General features: G+C 33.4%; 2 protein-coding genes and 10 non-coding genes across 12 annotated transcripts; 5 read left to right on the forward strand and 7 right to left on the reverse strand.

Moving 5' to 3' along the window:
• Positions 1-189: 189 nt before the first annotated feature.
• On the reverse strand, positions 190-9,773 carry trk-1 (Protein kinase domain-containing protein; the record flags this gene model as incomplete). Its single annotated transcript, NM_001373402.5, has 15 exons — positions 190-614; positions 1,198-1,292; positions 1,436-1,575; positions 1,625-1,759; positions 1,836-1,939; positions 2,640-2,742; positions 3,280-3,381; positions 3,430-3,521; positions 3,575-3,665; positions 3,716-3,868; positions 4,353-4,497; positions 4,543-4,631; positions 5,440-5,553; positions 6,589-6,751; positions 9,196-9,773. 15 exons carry the CDS (start codon positions 9,771-9,773, stop codon positions 190-192), a joined length of 2,529 nt encoding a protein of 842 aa, NP_001360632.1.
• Positions 3,006-3,102, forward strand: D1073.3. The gene has a single exon (NR_131733.1). It is a non-coding gene; the product is annotated as an Unclassified non-coding RNA D1073.3 (non-coding RNA).
• On the reverse strand, positions 3,027-3,098 carry sup-28. Its single transcript has one exon. It is a non-coding gene; the product is annotated as a tRNA-Trp (tRNA).
• D1073.2 lies at positions 3,945-4,028 on the forward strand. The gene has a single exon (NR_131734.1). It is a non-coding gene; the product is annotated as an Unclassified non-coding RNA D1073.2 (non-coding RNA).
• Positions 3,955-4,026, reverse strand: sup-33. Its single transcript has one exon. It is a non-coding gene; the product is annotated as a tRNA-Trp (tRNA).
• A 1,151-nt stretch (positions 9,774-10,924) lies between the features above and the next one.
• Positions 10,925-11,266, reverse strand: C48C5.5. The gene has a single exon (NR_071773.1). It is a non-coding gene; the product is annotated as an Unclassified non-coding RNA C48C5.5 (non-coding RNA).
• On the forward strand, positions 10,978-11,103 carry C48C5.4. The gene has a single exon (NR_071774.1). It is a non-coding gene; the product is annotated as an Unclassified non-coding RNA C48C5.4 (non-coding RNA).
• Positions 11,179-11,313, forward strand: C48C5.9. Its single transcript, NR_071775.1, has one exon. It is a non-coding gene; the product is annotated as an Unclassified non-coding RNA C48C5.9 (non-coding RNA).
• An 11-nt stretch (positions 11,314-11,324) lies between these two features.
• C48C5.8 lies at positions 11,325-11,465 on the reverse strand. Its single transcript, NR_071776.1, has one exon. It is a non-coding gene; the product is annotated as an Unclassified non-coding RNA C48C5.8 (non-coding RNA).
• Positions 11,466-14,705: 3,240 nt separating this feature from the next.
• C48C5.7 lies at positions 14,706-14,797 on the forward strand. Its single transcript, NR_071777.1, has one exon. It is a non-coding gene; the product is annotated as an Unclassified non-coding RNA C48C5.7 (non-coding RNA).
• Positions 14,715-14,796, reverse strand: C48C5.t4. The gene has a single exon. It is a non-coding gene; the product is annotated as a tRNA-Leu (tRNA).
• A 1,527-nt stretch (positions 14,798-16,324) lies between the features above and the next one.
• aexr-3 (G-protein coupled receptors family 1 profile domain-containing protein) lies at positions 16,325-19,965 on the reverse strand. Its single transcript, NM_077113.3, has 8 exons — positions 19,883-19,965; positions 19,749-19,835; positions 18,395-18,577; positions 18,204-18,292; positions 17,227-17,492; positions 17,018-17,151; positions 16,892-16,963; positions 16,325-16,708 (listed from the first exon to the last, which is right to left on the reverse strand). The coding sequence occupies exons 1-8, from the start codon at positions 19,958-19,960 to the stop codon at positions 16,604-16,606; spliced, it is 1,014 nt and encodes a 337-aa protein (NP_509514.2). The 5' UTR covers positions 19,961-19,965; the 3' UTR covers positions 16,325-16,603.
• Positions 19,966-20,367: the final 402 nt, after the last annotated feature.

Below are 20,367 nucleotides of genomic sequence, written 5' to 3' on the forward strand. Positions count from 1 at the left end.
AGTTCTGGTGAAATTTATGACAAAAATTATAAGAAAACCGGTCTTGAGTGTTACATCGGAGCAATGGAAATGACTAATAAAGTTTCTAACAATAACAATTAAGTCAATAAATCAAAGAATCAGCTCAAAATACAATTATATACATGAAAAAATCGATAAATAAATCACGCAGAAGCAAATATTGGTAGTTCATCCGATTGATCGATCACAGAGCAACGGATCCTCGGAACATTCCCCATGGAATGTAACAGCGCCAGAATCAGACTCTGATTCAGACTTTTCGTATTCAGCCTTCTCGACAGTTTGTCCGTTGACTTTTCCATTTTCAGTAGGTACATCGTTCACTTCAATCTCAGATGAGTTTAGTGGGTCTGTGGTGAAGCTCGTTTCCGCGACAACATCTTTGTATCTATTGATATTCAACATGCACGAGCTCACTAAACTGTTAGCCTCATTCGCAGCCCTGTAAGGGAGTCCCTCGCGAATTTTGTCGAAAAGCTCGTCTTCGAGAATTTGTTTCGCTGTTATTCGTTTAACTGGCTCCATGTGCCAACACTTGACCATCAAATCATACATATCTTGTGGACATCGTTCCGGTTTTAATGGTCTCATGCCTGAAAATGTTGTAATTGACATTTTAACCTTTTTTTACGAACTAAATACTCTTTTAAAGGTTTAGTAGCGAGATTTATTTTTCAAAAATTGTTTTATAATAATGAAAGTAGCGCCGAAAATTACACCTTTTTAATGAAATTTCTCCAAAATATTCACCAAATCCCCCTCATCTGTATACGAGGATAAATTTTTATTTTGTTTTTTGACATTTTTGTATTTTCTTACAGTTGTTTCAGCGGAATTAACTTGGACACTAAAACAGTTAGCAACATATTTTCAAAAAACTATGTCTTAACCACAATTTTCTACTCTTTCTGTGCTACATCATTTTAAAAAATCAATCTGGGGTATGGGGTGGCTTCACCAACATTCCAATCATAATTTTCATTATGAAAATTACATTTGCATGCCCGAATTACTCAAATTTTCTTTTGAAGTCGACACGTTGGAGCAGGTGACCTGTTGCGACCTTTTTTTTGCCTCCCCTACTCTGGAGAAAGTTATGGCGGCTAATTCCCTTCGAGTTTGTTTTTGGATCGTTTTTGCAAGGACACTAAATTTAATTTATTTACTCAGCTTTACCTGCTAATGTGAAAGATGAAACTTCTAAATTGCTGAGACCATCAAAAGGCTGTCGTCCATAAGACATGCACTCCCACATTGTCACACCAAGAGACCTAAAATTATAGTTAGTTTACGACACCGGGTAAGCATAAAATGTTTGTTCTCCGATGCATCAATTTTTCAAGCCAATCTGTCAAAAATACTGTGAAACTGGACCTGAAACTGAACACATCATTTTCAAATTCAGCAAACTTACCAAATGTCGCTGTTGTATGTGAACTTGTGCGATTGCACAGCTTCTGGTGGTAGCCAACGAACAGGGAGTGCACCTCGATGATCCATCGTGTAGTACTCCGAATGATCATATAACCGACGGGACATTCCAAAATCGGATATCTAAAAATTGGAAATTAAATTATCGCATTTATAAATCTTGTTCACTCGCCTTCACTCTAATCGGTGGCCGTTCAAAATGACTTGTTGCTTTCAAATCTGAATCTCCCGCTACTAAACAGTTTCTTGCTGCCAAGTCACGATGGACAATCGACTGCTCAACAAGATAAACGAGACCAGTGGTTATCTGAATTCGAGTTTTTGTGTTGAAACTCTATTTAATTTATTCAAAACTTAATTAAACTTTTAATCAATAAAAATACCTCTTTGATTATCCACTTCAGCTCATCAATAACCAATGGTGGTGGATATTGCAAATATACGGATTTAACCGGTGCACGTTGCTCCAAGTAAGTTTTCAAGTCTCCTGAAGAAAGTTTTCGATGAAAAAGAATTATTTTTATCTTTGCTGAATCATCGTATGGAGATAACAGATAGAAGTATAAGTGAACGTTTTAATATTATTTGATAATATACACAAAAAATGGTTCAAAAAAGCCGGTTTACCTTATAAGAGTTCTGAAAAATTCGCGTTTTTGTTTCTGGCCGCTGCGACATAGTTGCAAAGTTGAAACATTAAAGAACGAACAGTATGTTAAGCCCTTTTTCTTGAAATTTTAAACTTCCAAATACATATTTAAAATTGTTTTTAGAAATAATAATATGAAATCCTTTTTTTTCGAAGCCAGTGTACTACACAATCGCAAAAAGTTATAATCATGTATTAATATTTCACACTGTTTTTCTAAAATTTTATGCTAACATCCCTGCTTAAAATATTTTGTTCAAATATTATCCTCAACACTTTTTTTAATTAAATCTCCAATAACAATAACAAAAGCGTGTTACGAAATGGCTTCAGATTATATTTTGGTAGACCACAGATTTCACATCGTACAAGTCTTCATACGAACATTACTATTGTTCTATGCTCTATGTATTTGCATTCCCACGCATCGGTGCAGCTAATTATAGAGAAATCGGACATACTTTTCTAAATGCCACAAAAATACGTAGTCTCCGCATTTACTTCGATTATTTTGACAGGTTACATTTTCATCACTTACCATGATTCATGTGCTCGAAGACAAGTAGAAGATTGAAATTATTTCGAGTCATTCCGTACAGTTTGACAATATTTGGATGTTCCAAATCTTGAAGCACACGGGCCTGAAAATTTCAATTTTAAGAGGGCATTGAATTATTAGATCATTTACTATATATAAAGTAGAGTTTCCTTCCGTCCAATGTAGGCTATGCCAACACGCAAAACTACCGTTACTTTGAAAGTTTTCATTTTCAAAAAAATCAAATTAATTTCAAAATTTCAAGGTTATTTTCAAGGGGTATTTGAAATTTATTCCAGCCAGTTGGATGCGCCGGAGGCGCGGTCAGCGTCTGGTTATATTATATAATATTATACAAAAAACAATTATTCTCAAAACAAAAAACTTTGACCACTGAGCGGATCGAACGCCCAACCTTTCGATCTGGAGTCGAACGCGCTACCATTGCGCCAAGCAGTCATGTTTGTGGGGTTATCGATGTGTGTATAAGAGGAGTGTGTAAGGCACCTGACACGCAGGGCAGTCAGTGAAAAATGTATAAACTTAAAAACCAGGTCAAATTAAAAGTGCGTTTTCTTTTTTATCCTATTTGTTGTAATTATCATTTGTTCTATTTCAATCTTTAACTCAAAATGAATACCTCCTTTTCAGTTGCCATGTCAACTCTTCTGATACTTTTGACAGCAACACTCCTCGGACCAGTATAGTCCCAAGATGCAAGGTATACCTCACCGAAATGCCCCTAAATTTTAAAGGATTTCACATTTGATTTAAAAGAAATAACTCTAACTTTTCCCAACATTTCGTGAATCTCAATGTTGCCCATATCGATAAACGGAAGTGTCATGTTCGTGTAATCAGAAGCCAATGAAGATCTTTCCTCTGAAATAATGTACTAAATGTTGCATAATCCCTGTATTAATGGTGTTTAATACCTAGGCGTAACAATGTTTCTTCGGTTTCTTGGCTGGCACGCCGTGTCTGTAGTTCTTGCGCAAGTGATATTCGTTTGCGGAAGCTTAGAATCTTAAATTCAATTTTGTATGTAATCCGGATAAATGTGATTTTTTCAATACCTTCTCTCTCAGGAAACTTTGTAACTTCAACCTGTGGTAGAACGCTAATGCAGATACCACAATCAGCAGGCAAATAACAATCAGAAAAACAACTATTTGAATTTCTTGTTTGTAAGGGTATTCCACGATTATGAAGTCGTCAATAGTTCCATTCTGAAAATAATGTGTTTAAACAACCAATTCATGATAGGTTTGGTTCACGAAACTCGTTTATCAATTTTTAACAATGCAAAAAGATTTGACCACTGAGCGGATCGAACGCCCAACCTTTCGATCTGGAGTCGAACGCGCTACCATTGCGCCAAGCAGTCACAATTTCGGCTGCTTCCCAATTGGGTGAAAGAAAAAGTTGATAGAAACTAATATTGTATTGCGAAAAGCACTGAAATGCATTTTCTGACTTCATAATATTTTTTGAAATTCAATTTCTGACTTCAAAATATTTATGATATTTTTAAATGAAACTAATCCTGATGTTTTGATCGGTTGAACTGCCAATAACGATGTTCTGATACAATCATTTCTCGAACTGATTATAGTTTTCGTCCAAACTGATTTTCAATTTCTTTAAACACGAATTTCAATATGAGAAGTTCAAATTCAGTTCAAGAAATAATTTTTTTTGCACAAAACTTACAATTAGACCCAAATGTGAGACGTGCTTTTCAATTGCATCACAGCTTCCATTTGTACAGACTTCAAACCTCAAATCTCCAGACAAATGATCACCTTCTGCAGCGTCCTTTGTGAATACTCGATATGTTTTTTGATAGAAGAGTGGGCTAAAGGAAAAGCATTGAGGGAGTGGATAACAATTTGAGTTATACCGTTTTTCCATTCGCACAACTAGACTCGAGAAGAAAATCGCGTCTTTTTCACGTCCAACAAAGTTTGTTTCACTGTAGTTGCTCTGCATCTGAACATTGAAAATTTCAATCAATAATAAAGTTTTGTGGAAAAATAGTCCGAAAATTAATTTTAAAAAGCTTTCCACTAAGACACAAAAAGGCAAAAACATGGCCTAAGCCTATTTTAATGTGTTTTTACTAGATGTATTCGAAAGATGATTTTTTGATTTGAGTAGCCTGAATTTCTAAAGTATCGACCAAGCGATGTCTTGTGGGTTTACTATTTTTAACTTCCATACTTTCATATGACGGCTTCAGGCAAAATTTAATAAATTGAAGCATTGAAAAAAGTATATGAAGATTTTTTTTCTATTTTCACTTTTACAAGTTAAAAATCTGGCTATCGAGTTTTAGTCGATTAATTCAACATCGTCAAAAAAGGACTTGTTGGACGGTTCCTTTTTTTCAATTATAAATACTGATAATAGCTCAAACATATAAAAACTAGTCCACATATTTATAGGTCATATTTAGTTGAAGGTTTTCCTATTGCATTCCTATAATAGAACGAATTTTACAAAATTGTCAAATTCCAAAAGAGGATACATTTTTAGTCAACATCGTAAGTAACTTTGTACTGTGGTTTTCAAAAATTTATCTTGAATTATGCTTCTTGATCAAAATCCCCAATCTGCGAGATTTTACACAAAATTTTAAGACTTGAAATAAATGATGTCAGTTTTCATTCAAATTTTCGATGTATCACTTCAAAGTATCCACTTCAATTTTGCAAATTTTTGAAATCATTTTTCAATTTCAAAGTGCATTGTGCACTTGAAATGTACACACTCTTTTTATAATATATGCTTTTCCTACTTTTGTAATTGCCATAGAGATATTGTCGATGGGATATCCGGTGACAACCAAGAAATCCGTATCGAGACGTGTCTTATCAACAAATGCAACTTTGACGGGATAATTCGCACGAAGCTGAAAAAAAAGAAATTTCTCGCAATCTGTTCCAAACTTTTTTGCGTGGGCTTTTTCGATCTAAATACCCACATTTTTAATTAGACCTCATTATGAGCCCCGACTCGACGTGCACAAGGTCTTTCAAGTTTTGCAAATGAGCATCTTTCCGGCTCTTTCTTCTTTTTTCGTGCCCGTTTTTCCGCTTTCTTTATTAATTTATACGCGGGACGTGAAAAACTTCAAATTTTTTTCAGATGTTGTCTTAGACAATCACCTCGTAAGAAAAACAGTGAACACGCTAATGTGTAGTCTGTCGTCATGGCAACCATCAAGTGATAAGAACATTAATCAAAACAAGCACTTTTGTAATAATAGGTTTCCGTTTTGGACTATGCTTTCAAATTTTTTTTGGTATAGAAAATTGGGACATATTGAGGCTTACATGTCAGAATAAACTGGCAAGATTAAAGTAATAATTATAAAATTTGAATTATAAAACGTGTTAAATTATTGACCATATCATTTTTCTAATAGACTCAAAATTGCCAAACGATTTGCTTAATGATTAATTTTTTAATTTCCTCAAAAATTTATATGACGGTTCAAAGTTTAAAAAAAGTATATTTTCAGCAAATAATCAAATTATGCTAACTTCTCAGTGGCGCAGAAGCAGAATATTTGTTATTTATTAATAACTCTTTATTGAGTTTTTTCGGTGGTTGAAGTTTTTTCATTTGATGGGTGCACAAACAAAATATTCCGCGCATTAATAAATTAAAAATAACCTAAGTCAATTGAAAATATTGAAAATATTCACCGAAAAATGTTAAGTTATGCTTGAAAGGTTTTCGGAACTTTTAATTATTTCATGTGGTATCTTGGGTCCAATTTGAATGTGATAGAGCAAAGACCCAAATACTGTCACACCACCTTCAAACACTTCCCACCTGGATTGCACATATGATTCATCCTTGCTATAAGCTACTAAAAGTTTTGCAAACAATTCAAGCAGCTGTTAAAACTTGTGCAACAATTAAAATCAAAATATCAAACCTCAATTTTTCCAACAAGAAAATCCAAACAATGCCAGCACTTTACTCCAATAACTCCCATATCCTCTCTCTTCAAATTGGTTATCATCAAGTCTGCACCTTTCTCCGCTATAATCTCTTCATGTTTGTGGGGATGCTTTGAGAATGCCCAATCGAAGTAAGGCCTGAAAAAGAGAAGATGTAATCAGATTTTGATTCTTTAAGTCGTGATCCTATCATGTCATAACAGGGATTATTTCTTTTTTATTTACTCTTGCCAGGTGTAACGTCAGAGCAAAATCATTTTTAATCCAACATTTATTTTCGTATTTGATTTTGAATCAGTTTTATCTGCGATAAAGTAAAAGTAAAATGAAAAAAGTGCAAAAGTACTCTGAACTCTAATGATATGGTGTTTCAATAGTGAACCTTATATTTTTTGATAGTTTGAAATCTCAAACTGTCAAAAATCTACTTCTCGGTATTGGCAAAATTGGGTAAAGAAAGGTTGTGTTGCTTTCTTAATTAGGCATATCTATTTTGTAATTCAGCTGTTCAAAACGCTGGGGGTCTTATTGGAATCCGTCACGCCGAACGAGATGGAGAAAGAGGACGAAAAGCACGTGGATATGTGTTTTTTTTCAATTTGAACGAGGCAGCAAGAATCGCAAGCGAAGAAGTGAATGCGATATGAATTTTAAATTGGAGACGAAAATGACGAAAATAATGAAAATAATAAAATCGTTTTGAAAAGTTTTAGATATCATGAAAGAAATTACAAAAATATAATTTCATTCAATAAATTGAAAGAGTAAATTTTTAAATACCAACGACTACTTAATGCACTGGAATCACAGAATGACTCTTTCAAGTTTTCGTACTCAATTTTCTTTTTTACCAAGTTTTTCTCGCATTGTGCTTATGCTATTATTGAAACAATTAAGTAAAACGATCAGATTTTTGAAATCAAGAAACTCTCATGATGCCGTTCGCATTTATTAAAAAGTACAAAAGTTTTTTTCAGACGCACGATGCGATATTTACACATTGTCCAGCGCAATGTGCACATTGCGACTCGCGAACGTTCGCCATATCCACATTGCAAATGTCTATTTTCATGATGCACTAAAGCCTAATCACAATCAAATAAAATTGTATCAACACTCACGCAAAAATTTGAGACATTTCTCTTATTTTCAAAATTTTTAGTGAAAATTCAAAATAGAGAAGTGAAAAACTTTGTTTTGTTGCAGAAAAAAAGGTACAATTAAAGGTGGACTACGCTCAGTGGGGAAATTGTTTTAAAACACGCCTATGGGACCACAATGACCGAATATCATGATAAAAAATTCAAAAAAATTTTCTAGATTTTATATGATTTTTTGAAAATTGGAAAAATCACAGTTTTCACCTAATTATTTTTGAAATTCCGCCAATTGGATTTGTTCGGTGGAGCGTGCTCGCATTATTTTCATCAATTAATTTTATTTATTCTCGTTATTTGACTGATTTTCTTCATTTTCTATGTTTTTTCCTCGGAAAATGGAAGAAATAAACAAGAAAAATGCGAAATGTTTGTTAAAAAGGAATTGAAAATGCGTAAAACTGTGATATTCTGAGTTCCGACGACAAAGAGCCTGAAATTAGTATATTTGACAGTTTTAGGAATTTTCAGTTAATTTTTAGTGATCATTCTTATTTTTCTTGTTTATTTCTTCCATTTTCGGAGGAAAAAAACATAGAAAATGAAGAAAATCAGTCAAATAACGAGAATAAATAAAATTAATTGATGAAAATAACGCAAGCGCGCTCCAACGAACAAATCCAATTGGCGGAATTTCAAAAATAATTAGGTGAAAACTATGATTTTTCCAATTTTCAAAAAATCATATAAAATCTAGAAAATTTTTTGAATTTTTTTAATCATGATATTCGGTCATTGTGGCCCCATAGGCGTGATTTAAAGCAATTGCCCCACTGAGCGTAGTCCACCTTTAAAAATAAATTCATTTTCGAGCGCACTGTTGAGCGTTTCCAAAAAGCGGAGAAGTGCACTGTAAAGATGCTACTAAAAAAAGATAAAAGATGGTTTTAAAACTGTATTTTGCTTCTTGTAGTTTAACTTCTTAAATTACAATTTATGACATTTTCGCAGTTTGTCAGAAAGAAGCTAATGTATCAAATTTCACTTACTACAATTATTGGTTGGTCAGTTTACAATGTTCCCAGTACCTTAAACCCCTAAAAGTTACCATTACTCTTTTTATTCAGAACATCCAGTTTACATTACTAATGTTCCAGTTTCAGTAATCTATCGTTTCAAGAATTTGATATAATCTACATTTTTCATATTTCAACAATAATTCAGTTTCGTGTATCACACCCACTATTCCTTGTTAATCTAAAATCTAGTTAGCCGCAACTTTTTGTGGCTTTTCTGATTGATCATAGTTTCCTAAACTTTCAAGAAATGGAAAATCCGAAAAAAGGGGTGTTTTAACAATATTTATAGAGTTAATTGTATAATTAAGACCTAAATTTGATTCAAAGGAATATTATAACTAGTTTCTGAATACTAAGCTGATGTCATTATTTTGTTAAATACAAACACAGTCATAATACCACTTACTTGTCAATTGTTCGATTTAAAACTTGATCATCAAATCCAACGTGAACTGTCACATTGTCTCCATTTTTTGAATATATCACTCCCGGAAACATCATCTTTCCAGGATCACAGTTCCACGCACATTTTCGCAGAGATTTTGGCTCTGTTATCTTTTCAAAGATTTCCTTTGCTCTCATCCATTGATTTTGACAGGAACACTGAATTGGGCAACTGCTAAAGTCCACAGTTTTTAGTGTCTCAGTCCATATACTTTGCCACGGAAGGGATGTCAAATTGCACTTATTGATATGAATGTGTCGAATATTTGGGAAAATGTTGGCGAATTCCCATGGAAAGTGGGTTACGACGCAGTCAAATGTGACATTGGTCACAGAGTGAAAGGGTCCGAATCCTAACATTTCGTCAATGTTTTGTAAGCTGGAGCAATTTCCAACTACGAGAACTTTTGCAGTTCCATTAAAATCAATAAAATCGTCACATCTCACAGTATCTCTAGTTGCTTTGACGCACTGTGAAATTGTGAGAACACCGGGAGAGTAGGTGAGAATAAGTAGTGTGAGAAGAATTCGGAGAATCATCACAGTTTATGCATTCAATGTGAAGAATGCAGGCAGTTTTGAATAAATAATGATGACGTGGAGTGGCCGCGAGCGGTAAAGTAGAAGATAAGCAGAAGTCTGAGAAAAAAGGTAGATTTAGTTATGAATTTGTCACAGGATCAACTTCGGAAAATTGAGATTGAAAAAATGAAAGGAACACACTGAAATGTTTTTAGAGAGGATATCTGATAACTATGAAGAACGAATGATAAAACCATGAACGCAGAGTTCTATTTTGATTTAGCTGACAAATTCTTATTTTCAACTTTTATATTTCTTCCCATAAAAATTGAACAGAAAACTCTCGGATTTTTCCTAATTTGGAGGTGAAGTGGCGTTCAAAACTACTTATTTCTATGATGAAAGACTCGAAAAGTGTTAGATTTTTCAAACTTTCAGTTTTTTTTCGTTTTCGATAAAAAGCCGGAATTACGTAAAAAATTGGTTTTTAGAACCTTAAAGCAATTTTAAATGGTTCAACTTTTCAATGATTAAATAAAATATTAAAAAACATAATTTGAATATAAAGCTCTTGGAAAACTCTTTTTTGGGCGACTTCCAAAATGAGTGGTCAAAAGTACGTATTCTCTGACAACAAATAAAAAAATTACAAATTTGTTTTAAAAGTCTCAGGATATATTAACGGTACGTTATGATTTAAATGTTAAATTTCACAATACACTTTTAATTACAGTTTTTTGGTCTACGAAAAATCATCTACGAATTCCAGTTTCGAAAATTGAGCTGCTGAAAACTTTTTCCAGCATGGCAATTACATCGAAAATTTTTCAAATGTCGAAAAACGTGAGCAACTTGTATACAATTAGTCTTTGCATTTTAGTCGTAACTTGTAACCCACTAACACAAAATAAAATGCAAGATTTGGACTCTGATGAGTTACAACATAAAATGATGAAAAGCTTTTGGAAAAAAGATGAAAAAGATGAAAAATAGAAACAGCTCAAAAAGGAGCAGAGAATATGAGAAAAACAAAAAAAGGTTGACAGTGAAAGTGGACAGGGGTATGGCGAAAAAAGTGTTTAGTATGTATGTCTATCTTGAAGGAGAAACAGAAATGAGAAATGGCAGAGAGAGAAATGAAAAACAGGAGAGAGAGACAGAACATAGGCATGCCTGGCAAGGAGCTCACTTCTTCTAGAAAATAGAGAAAAGGGGAGGGACCATGGGGCGGGGAGAGCTGGGCTAGGTGCGCGCTCGGCGCGAGAGATCACGGGAACTGCGTGGCTCTCTGGGGCTGAAAAAACACATACACACATATAGGCACAGAAATAGCAACAAAAACAACCGGAGAAAAACCGGAGGATGGAGTAGTGGAGAGAAAGAATATCCTACCGAAAACAACGCGCGGGCGCAGACGACATGACGATGAAAAACGAAAAACACTGATGACGAAAAGATAGAGAAAAAACTAGAGGGTCGCCTGGCTCTCTGGCTCACTCGGTCGGCTCATTTTGCCTCTCGTACGATATTATGCATTTCTGTTTTTGTCTGTCTTCACGATGAATCTATCATGTTGTCCCTTTTTCATAATTCACGCGCCCCAGTGCTTTTTTCTAGCGTTCTCTGTCTCCTGTACGTTCTCCCCAACATGTATTCTCACAAATTTCCGCAATTTTGTTATCTCTATGATCCGTTGTGACTTAAAACGGAGTACGAAATTAAGAACAGGGAACTAACAAATCGTATAATACACGTGTTCGGATAAAGGGCAATACAGAAGACGATGAAGACGGGAAACAAAAAAAGCGGGTGTTGATAGCTTTCGGCTTCGTTGGGTTATTGGATGGAAATGAGGGAATGAGAAATGGGCAAAGAAAATAAAGGGGAGAAAAAATTTGCAAGAAAATGTAATAAGAAGGGCTTAGTCTTTTTCAACCGCTTTTTCACTCAGCTTCTGGCAAATCTCATTGAAAATTGAGAATCCAGAAAAATGAAATTCGCCTATAAACGTGCAGCTTCAAGTGAAATATGAATGGGCCATACTGAACTAAACTACAATTTTCAAACTATTTAGAAATGGTATTTATAAATGTCTATTTAACAGCTTTAAACAAACGCACAACGCAAAACGTTGTTAATAGTTGTCTCTTTAAATTAATTTTTGCTCCCTCAGCTAATCATCTAATTGAAAATAATGACAATTACAAATTAACTGTCTAGAGTCTCAATATTATTTAGGGAGCAACTAATTGAAATTCCCCAGACGGATTATAAGCGCATGATGTTAGATATGAGAAAGTCATGAGTGGGAATTTTTTAGAGTCTAGTGCACATAGAACAACGTATGAAAATGCTTTCCTACTGGGAATAAAAAGTAAATCTTTGCAAAATTGAAAATTTCGCTTCATTTTTACGAGCAAAAAATACAAAAAAAAAATTCAAAATCATCACGGTCGATTCAATTTTTCAAGCGAATGCTTGGGTTATCAAAAACCACCTTTTTTACCATGAAAATATTCATTCTCTATTAAGAGACTGAATTCAATTTTTTAACGCCGTTCACAAAAGTTTTCTACAGCTTGTAATTTGCTCAGCAGGCAAAACACGAGTTCTGATGTTCTTCTTCGTTTATTTACAAATGGAGACTGAAAATGTGATATTTCAAGTTTGATTATCTGACGTCTACAAAGCAACAAGCTCGTCAGATTTCAATGTTGAAAAATATTTAAATTTTTGCTCATAAAATTACGTGTCTGAATAGTCAACTGCGCCAATTTCTGTTGGAAATCACATTTCAAGAAAACTGTTGTTTTTCAAACGCTACAAAATATTACCTTGCCTAAATTGATGTTGTTATACTTGTCAATTGCCTAATGTTATTGCAGGTTAATTTTTTTAGTTTTTTTTAACAACTAACAAATAAACTAAAAATTTGATTTCGAATTCGGAAGGTTTAATCAACTTTATCTGTTTGTCATAATTGAAATATTCGCCACATCATTCACAGCGCCGTACAAGAAGGACAGCCTTGTCCTGATAAAATATAGGTAAAACACTTTGTTTTGTAACTACCGCTGTCATTTACAATAATGTTAATGCATGGGAATCAAGTATTTCAGTTTTAATAAAAATGTGATAATTGTATGATTTAAAAAAATAAAATCAAGAGACTAAACTATCTGTTAACAATCCATCTGGATCTAATAAACAAAATAACCCGGCAAATTAGAAAACATACGAGACTATTGGTTAATTATTATGAGTGGCAATAAAGCCGACCACATGAAATTCAACTGCCAGAAAGTAAATTTTCAGTACGCAAAAGGTCTGTTTGAGTTTTAGCTTTCTTCAAAGTTTTTGCCAAAACTGTTTTTTCTGAAAAATCGAGTTTTTTTCTAAAAGTAATATTTGCCAATTATTACCATACAGTAAGTTGAAGATATTTTGACGACGGAAAAAAACGTTTTCTGGAATTGTAAAAAATTTACAATTACATTGAATCATTAATAAAACAAAATCCGCTCAGCTTTAAAAATTAGATTCTGAAGAAAAGCACAAATATTTCAGGAGATCATAAACGTTTAATAACATAACTTTTGTTAAAACAGACATGCAGCAAAAATTATATACTGTGACCCAAAAAACATTGACATCCCCGTAACATTTTGATAGTATGGTACAAACAATGCGACAATGCGTGAAGTGAATTCAAAACAAAAAAGTGAGAAAAGTTCTGAAGCTGATACAAATTAAATGCTAGTATAATATTAACAAAAACATCTGAACAGTAGTAAATATGTCAGGAAACTAAGAACAGTTGCATGAAAAATGTATCTCAAAAACAGAAAACACGAAGAAACAAAAATAGGCTCTCCTTCAAATCTCCATTATACCCCCAACGGACACCACCATAAACCTCATTACGGCTTCTGATGAGGCGTGTGTAAGGAAATGAGGTCAAGAATTGAGACAAGAAAAAAAGAGGCACTTCTCATTTTGTTATGCTTTTTGTTGCATTGTCAAACTTTGGAGAAAACAGCAAAAAACTCATCCAAAAAGCAATTGTATTGGAAATGGATCATTGCTTACTTCATGCATGAGTTAGAGAAATTGTGTTCTGAACTAATCAAGCTGCAATTGCAACTTTTTATTAAACAATTTTTTTGAGTCTCATTATCAATTGATTTTGGTAATCTATACTTTAGTTAAACCAAAATAAATTAGAAAATTTTAACGAAAACTTTTAAATAATATAACATGGATTTTCGGAAAAACCTAATAAAATACTTTCCAAAATAAATTCTTAACGTGATTGAATGTGCATACGAAAGTCATTTGTTCCAGCAGTTTGGCCGGCTTTATTATGATTACAAAACTATTTTTATCAAATTTTCTTAGAATTGCACTGATAGATTTGCACAGAAAAGTTCCGTGTAACTGAATTTTTGCTATGAGAGATTCTCCAAGTATTCAAGTTTTGTTGAGCGTCCAGGGAACAGTGTACATGTTAGCTGTCAGAATTTTCTCACTGGAAACTTTGAAGCTAAAAATATATACATTTTAGGTTATTTAACTCCTTTTGTACATATGAGCAAGTCACATCCCTCAAAAAAGTAATGACAAAGAAGTTCTCAATATCTTTTAAAGGATTATCTTGAAAATTTTAATTATAAAAACAAAACTAGAGAAACAGTACATATTATACAATTTTTGAATTTAACGATAAATGAGTGCAGCACCCTACTGAAAATACTTTTTAAAACTTGATTCTACTTTAGTTACCTGTGTCCGCTTTCGCGGAGTTATGTTCAGACTAAAGTCGGAAATTGAGGTGTCAACAGATGGGAACTAAGCTTGCTGAATATGATTTATAATTAAATAAAATTATGAAACGGTTTAGATCTATCACAGTCCTGTAAATCGTTTTCAATTTTTTTCGAAAACAAAGACAAAAGGAACTGAAGAGAGTGGGATTCGAACCCACGCCCCCGAAGGGACTGGTGCCTTAAACCAGCGCCTTAGACCGCTCGGCCATCTCTCCATGACAGAAAGTGCTTTCAACAATGATCATGGAGAGCGTTGTGCTAATTATAAGTTATGAAGCTCACGTGTCTTATTTTGAAATTGTACCCCAATTATTTCATGCTTCAACTATGTCACTGTAACATTACAAACGAAATCCTACTGAAATCGTTTGTTATTCTTGCTTTTTCAGCTTTGCCGACCGTTTTAGCTCCAACACCAAGCAATAAAACAGAAAAATGTTTTGAAATTCTTTTGTTTTTATTGATAATGTCTCAAAAATGAAAGAGAACTGTTGATCAAATACGTCATACGTAACTCTGGAATGAAAAACAACACGAGATGATTTTTTAAGATGTTTGTTTACTCTCCCTGCTTATATTTCTTATAATACCATTCTTAACTGTTCCATAATATATGTTGAATATTTCGTTCATTTCATTTGCTCCGTTCTTTGAAAATGGTTATTCCAATTGCTTTGCCTGTGATTATAGCTGTAAGCGTTACAGTTCCCACGTTGGTTTTGATTTTGTCAACGGTCAGAAAATGTGTTCAAAAGTATGAAACTGATGTGCGGCGTCGAAAAAGAAACTCTAGAGGTAAAAAAACATTTTTGTTCAGCAATAATTATGGAGATTCAGATCGAAAATTAAGGAGACTGAGCCAAGTATCAATAAGTAGCGAGGAAGAAGAATTTGAGAGAAAATTAAAGTTAGTTGAAATTCAGTATTCTTTAGCTTAAAATTCAATTTCCAGCGAGCTACTAAAATTATACTAATGTATATTCTCCAAACTCAATCGTTGCAAACGGGTCATCATTTCCTTCACTTTTATCACCTCTACGCGTTTTGCTTTTTGATTTGTTAGCAATTTCGCAATAAATCGTGTTTGTTTTAACAAAATTTCTAAAATATTGTCAATGCATGATTGCTCATTCTTATCAGTTTTCATTCTTGCAAAAATTTCACAGAAAAACTACAAAAATAGACTTTGCAGTAGATCACATGCAGTTAAAATTGAACTATATGTTTATTTTATTATTTACAATTCTAATAAATTTGAAAAAGACTTAGGCTCTGATACAAATAAGGTTTCACGAAATTATTGGCAACATGTTTCCAGTAACGTAGTGATCGCGACAAATTAATAAAGACTTATATAGTTACACATTGAATATTTCAACATTTTTAAACATGCTAGCTGCTTTTATATTGATTTTGTCATTAAAAAAGCGTAGGCAATCTTGAAGATACTCTATATTTGTGAATCACAGTGGATCAAGAGGAAAAACATATTATTTTAGCTATTTTCATACTCCGATTTGTATTTATTTATTATTGATTTGTATTTAATCCGAAAAAAGAGATACCTAATTGTAAGTGATGTTTTTTACATAAATTGGCCCTTCTTTGTTTGAAAATTTAAAATGAGAGCGTGTACACAAGTATTGAAAACTTCAAACTCATGTCACCGTGAATACACCTGCTGAATATATTGTTTTTGTGTTCATTAGTTACTTTCATCAGATTCAATTCCACTTTTAAATGTAAAGCTCTTTATCATATGGTATTACTTTGTGTACACCGCAAAAATTTTTGTTGTAAACAATCCATAAAATGATACAAACGAAATGAAAATGTCAATCCATGAGAAACCCATTCAAGAAAAATTGAAATTTTGTTAAATTTTGTAATCACAAAAATCAATTTAAAAAACATGAGAATGTTGCAAGGAAAACGTTGCAAAAATATTTAGAAAACCAGAGATCTAAAAATTGAGATATGCATGACATGGGACGGACGAAATGTAGGATTCGGAATGAAGGCTTAAACATAGACGGCGGCTGGAGAAGAGCTACTTCCTAGCCGTTTACAAAGCCATTGAAAACGGTATTGTGGGAGAACCGTGACCGTTATTATTGGATTCAGGATCTGCAATAAAAGCATAGGTAACTAAAGTTCGTATTTTCACGTTGTTGAAATTGATTTCAAAATTTCAAGATTTTTCGTATTTTTTTGTAATGTGTGAAACAAAAATTTATTTCGAAAAAACCGAAATCCTGGATTTTTTTTTCGAAATCATATTCAAAAGTTAAAAATGAAAAAATTACTCACCGCATTGAGCGAGACAAAGTAGAGACAAGTCCATGAAAAGATAATACTTCCGCAGCTTATCTCATCAGTTTCCTGGAAAAAAGTTTCTACGTAGTTGAAACGATAGAATTAATGCGGTATACTAACCCTCGGGGTCAGCTGACGTTGAATATTATAAATTCGGTAAGGAAGTAATGTGCCAACAGTAAAGATTGTGGTCATAAATATGAAATAAAAAGTTCGAAGGCGGGTGGCAAGAGCGTGAGAAGAATTCCCATTCTCTGAAAATGTTTGTTTATTGTGGAATTACTTTATTTGGAACTTTGTACTTTCTTATTAATTGTTTAAAAACTCACCGTCTGATAATTTTGTTCTATGCGACGTCACTACGTTTAAAATATAAATTGCTACTCCAAGTGATGTTAAGCTTGGAGCAATGCACGCAGAAACTGTGAACACGATATACATTACAACTTTGTTGGGAAGAATCATTAGTTGCCGGCAGTCATCTTCACATGTGAAACATTCCAGATACCAGCAAATGAACACAAAGACAAAGCATCCGAACCAAACGAAAACAGCAAGGGAGACACCTTTGAATGAAGTGACCCAGTTGGCATATCTGAAATTAGAAAGGTTACTCTAAGGGCATTTTTGCGAAACTCTTCCAGAAACCCGTCAATCTGCAGACATATTATTTGTGATCTAAAGAACTATGTTTTTCGTAATCCTATGTATATTGCAAAAAACCTACATAAGTGCATTATCAGTTCACACATTAAAAAAAAAATTTATTTTCCAAAACTAACGCAGAGTTGCACAACACCAATTCGGCAAACTGTTTCAGAAAGTTTTAGGTGGTATTTTTTCGAATTCGAAGTAAGCCTTTCAGGTAGGCACACAAGTCGTTTGTGTTTTGCAACTACCGTCAAGCCCATAGCTTTTTAAACACTGCAATGCAGCAGAGTCGAAAAACCGCTGCGCGGTGAAACAGTAAACAGTTTCAAACTGAAAACCTGTTTCCTAGGCTACAAACCGGTTTTTCGACTCTGTTGCGCTGTAGAGTTCACGGAACGATTGTTCTGGCTCTAAAGTACATGGATTACTGCTGTCATGGTACACCAATCCGTTTTTTTTCTCTTTTCTGTGCTTGCAATGAAGTTTTAAGTTTTTTTAAAAATAAATAAAAGCTCGCGTCGGAATGTGAATGGAAAAGGTAATATACGATCGTATAGCCATAAAAATGCCTGACGGCAATTGAAGCCTGTTGATCTAATTCTTATTCACAAAGATCTGTGTTCAGAAAACTTCAATAATTTTCAATAAACCATACCTCAATGGAAACTTGAAATATAGCAATTTATCCGCATTGAGCAGAATCAAACTGGCCGATGATGCAGACAATCCGACCCATGTTAGAAACTGAAATCATTCATAATGTTTGAGTCCCATTCTTTGTTATTAATCCCCTTGTGATACCCTTTTCGTCCATATTTTTTCCATCTCCAAAAATAAATCACTTACATGCTGAGCGACGTTAATCCACTGTGGCGGTTTGATAATTTCCTGTTCGCGAAGCTGCTCGATTGGATAACAGAAACTAGTTAGCAACAGATCGCCCATGGTCATGCTGAGCAGGAAAACGTGGAGGCATTCATCGCCAGTCGCCCTGCGTATATACTTCACCGCTTTCAGCAATACGTATATCTGGAATAAAAAACTAAATTGTTGTCACAAAACACACGGTGTTTGCGTTTATCTTTCAGAAAAAGTAGTGAAGGATGATAGGGAATAAAAAACAATTGCGAAAACATGGCTCCGTTTTTCGAAAACACGAAAAATATACAATTTGTATTACAATTAGTCATAGAAATATCAGATGATTCTTTTTATCCAAAATAGATGAGAAATGTTTATTCACCGTTTTGCACTACGGAATGACATTAAAACTTATTGGTAAATGTTCAGAAAGTTAAATTTCGATTATTTTTCTTTCGCTTTGTAGTTTTTTTTTAATTGTGGGAAGTTTATATTTTACAGTTAAACGTCAAAAAATAAAAGTAACGCTAAATGCGGTTTTCTTAAAGTTAACAACTCTGACTAAGAATACGGTATTTGTGTTTTATATGCTTGCATTTTTAAATTAAATATATCGAAACAATTGAACAAAATGACCAAGATTTTCTATTTTTGATTTAAGAAAACACCATTCTAAGACCGAAACACGCGTCTAATAAAAACGAACAAATAAACAAAATTCCAAAAGGGTATTAAAAATGGACTTGTACCGCAATTTCTTCGTTCTGAACTACCCAAAATTGTTAGAAAATGGGCACTTGGATATAACTATTTTAAATCTTCATTTAAATCGTCATTTGTGAAATTTCGCGCATTTTATTCATGGCGGCTTAAAATTTTTAAGCAAACAAAAAGGTTAATCTTATTTAAATTTTGAAATGTTTTCAATTTGTCCTTGTCAGGTATTTTTATTTAATCATCACTCTATTTTACATATATACGTTATTTTGTGAGGTATTGTAAATAAAAACTGTATTGATTAAACACATTTTCAGTAGATGAGGCTTGAATTTACCAATAATTCAAAATAAGTTTTACGTGATGAATAAACGAGGAAATTCACTTTGAAAAATGAAGTTATAGCCGTTGTTGTGAGGATAGGTTTGCAAAAACCTTTTTAAAATTTTTTTTACTGCCATAACATCTCTGAACATTTTATAAAGCTCTCATCACCATATGTGGCTTTTTAGGGTTATTTTAAGTATATTATATATTTTTTTTCTATTGCAAGTAAAACAATTATTTTCCATAGTTAAATAAATTCAATTCAATTCAAAAAACAGAAAATCATATCACTCACTTGTAAAAAAGTAGAACAGACGCAAGAAACCAGCAAAAAATATTCAAAAGATTTCAAATAATTTTCCATCACTCGCATTGTAAGAAACTGAAATTGATTTTGGGCTAATTATAATTATTTAACAAAATACTCACTGTAGATTCAATACATATAGGTCCTTCCTCCTCTTGTTCCCCCATCATTGAATAATTATCAAATGTTATCGGATCCATATTCTGGAAAAAAGAGAATTGGCAAACCAAGTGATAAAGAGCTGCGGAAACAGAATAAAAAGAGGTGTGGCGTACGTCACAGATGGGTATTCTATCCTGATAATGACTTCTATTCTGCTCTCGCTTCTCCATGGAGACGAGTCTCTAGAGAAGCCAAAGTCTGTGTCCTTTCACCAATACTAATTTATATAAAGAAATGTGCTAAATAGAAAGATTGAAAATTAAAAAAAAGAAAAGTCAATTCCAATGAGGCGAGCAGTTTTTATTATTTTTTCCCATTTTTCACTGGAATAAGATTTACAGAAAAGCAAGATGAGAAGTGAGGATTTGCGAAATTGCTGGGCCGGATTAACCACTATCGAAGACGTCTCATAGGATGAAAAGCGTCGAGACATGAGAGATATGAT

This window comes from Caenorhabditis elegans, chromosome X (genome assembly GCF_000002985.6).
Source record: "Caenorhabditis elegans chromosome X".
Classification (NCBI taxonomy): domain Eukaryota; kingdom Metazoa; phylum Nematoda; class Chromadorea; order Rhabditida; family Rhabditidae; genus Caenorhabditis; species Caenorhabditis elegans.

Coding starts and splice junctions, on each gene's coding strand:
- aexr-3 (NM_077113.3), bottom strand. CDS start 19,960: ATGGATCCGATAACATTTGATAATTATTCAATGATGGGGGAACAAGAG. Junction 19,836..19,882: donor CTATATGTATTGAATCTACA/GTGAGTATTTTG, acceptor AATCAATTTCAG/TTTCTTACAATGCGAGTGAT. Junction 17,493..18,203: donor TATTTCAAGTTTCCATTGAG/GTATGGTTTATT, acceptor TTCTAATTTCAG/ATATGCCAACTGGGTCACTT.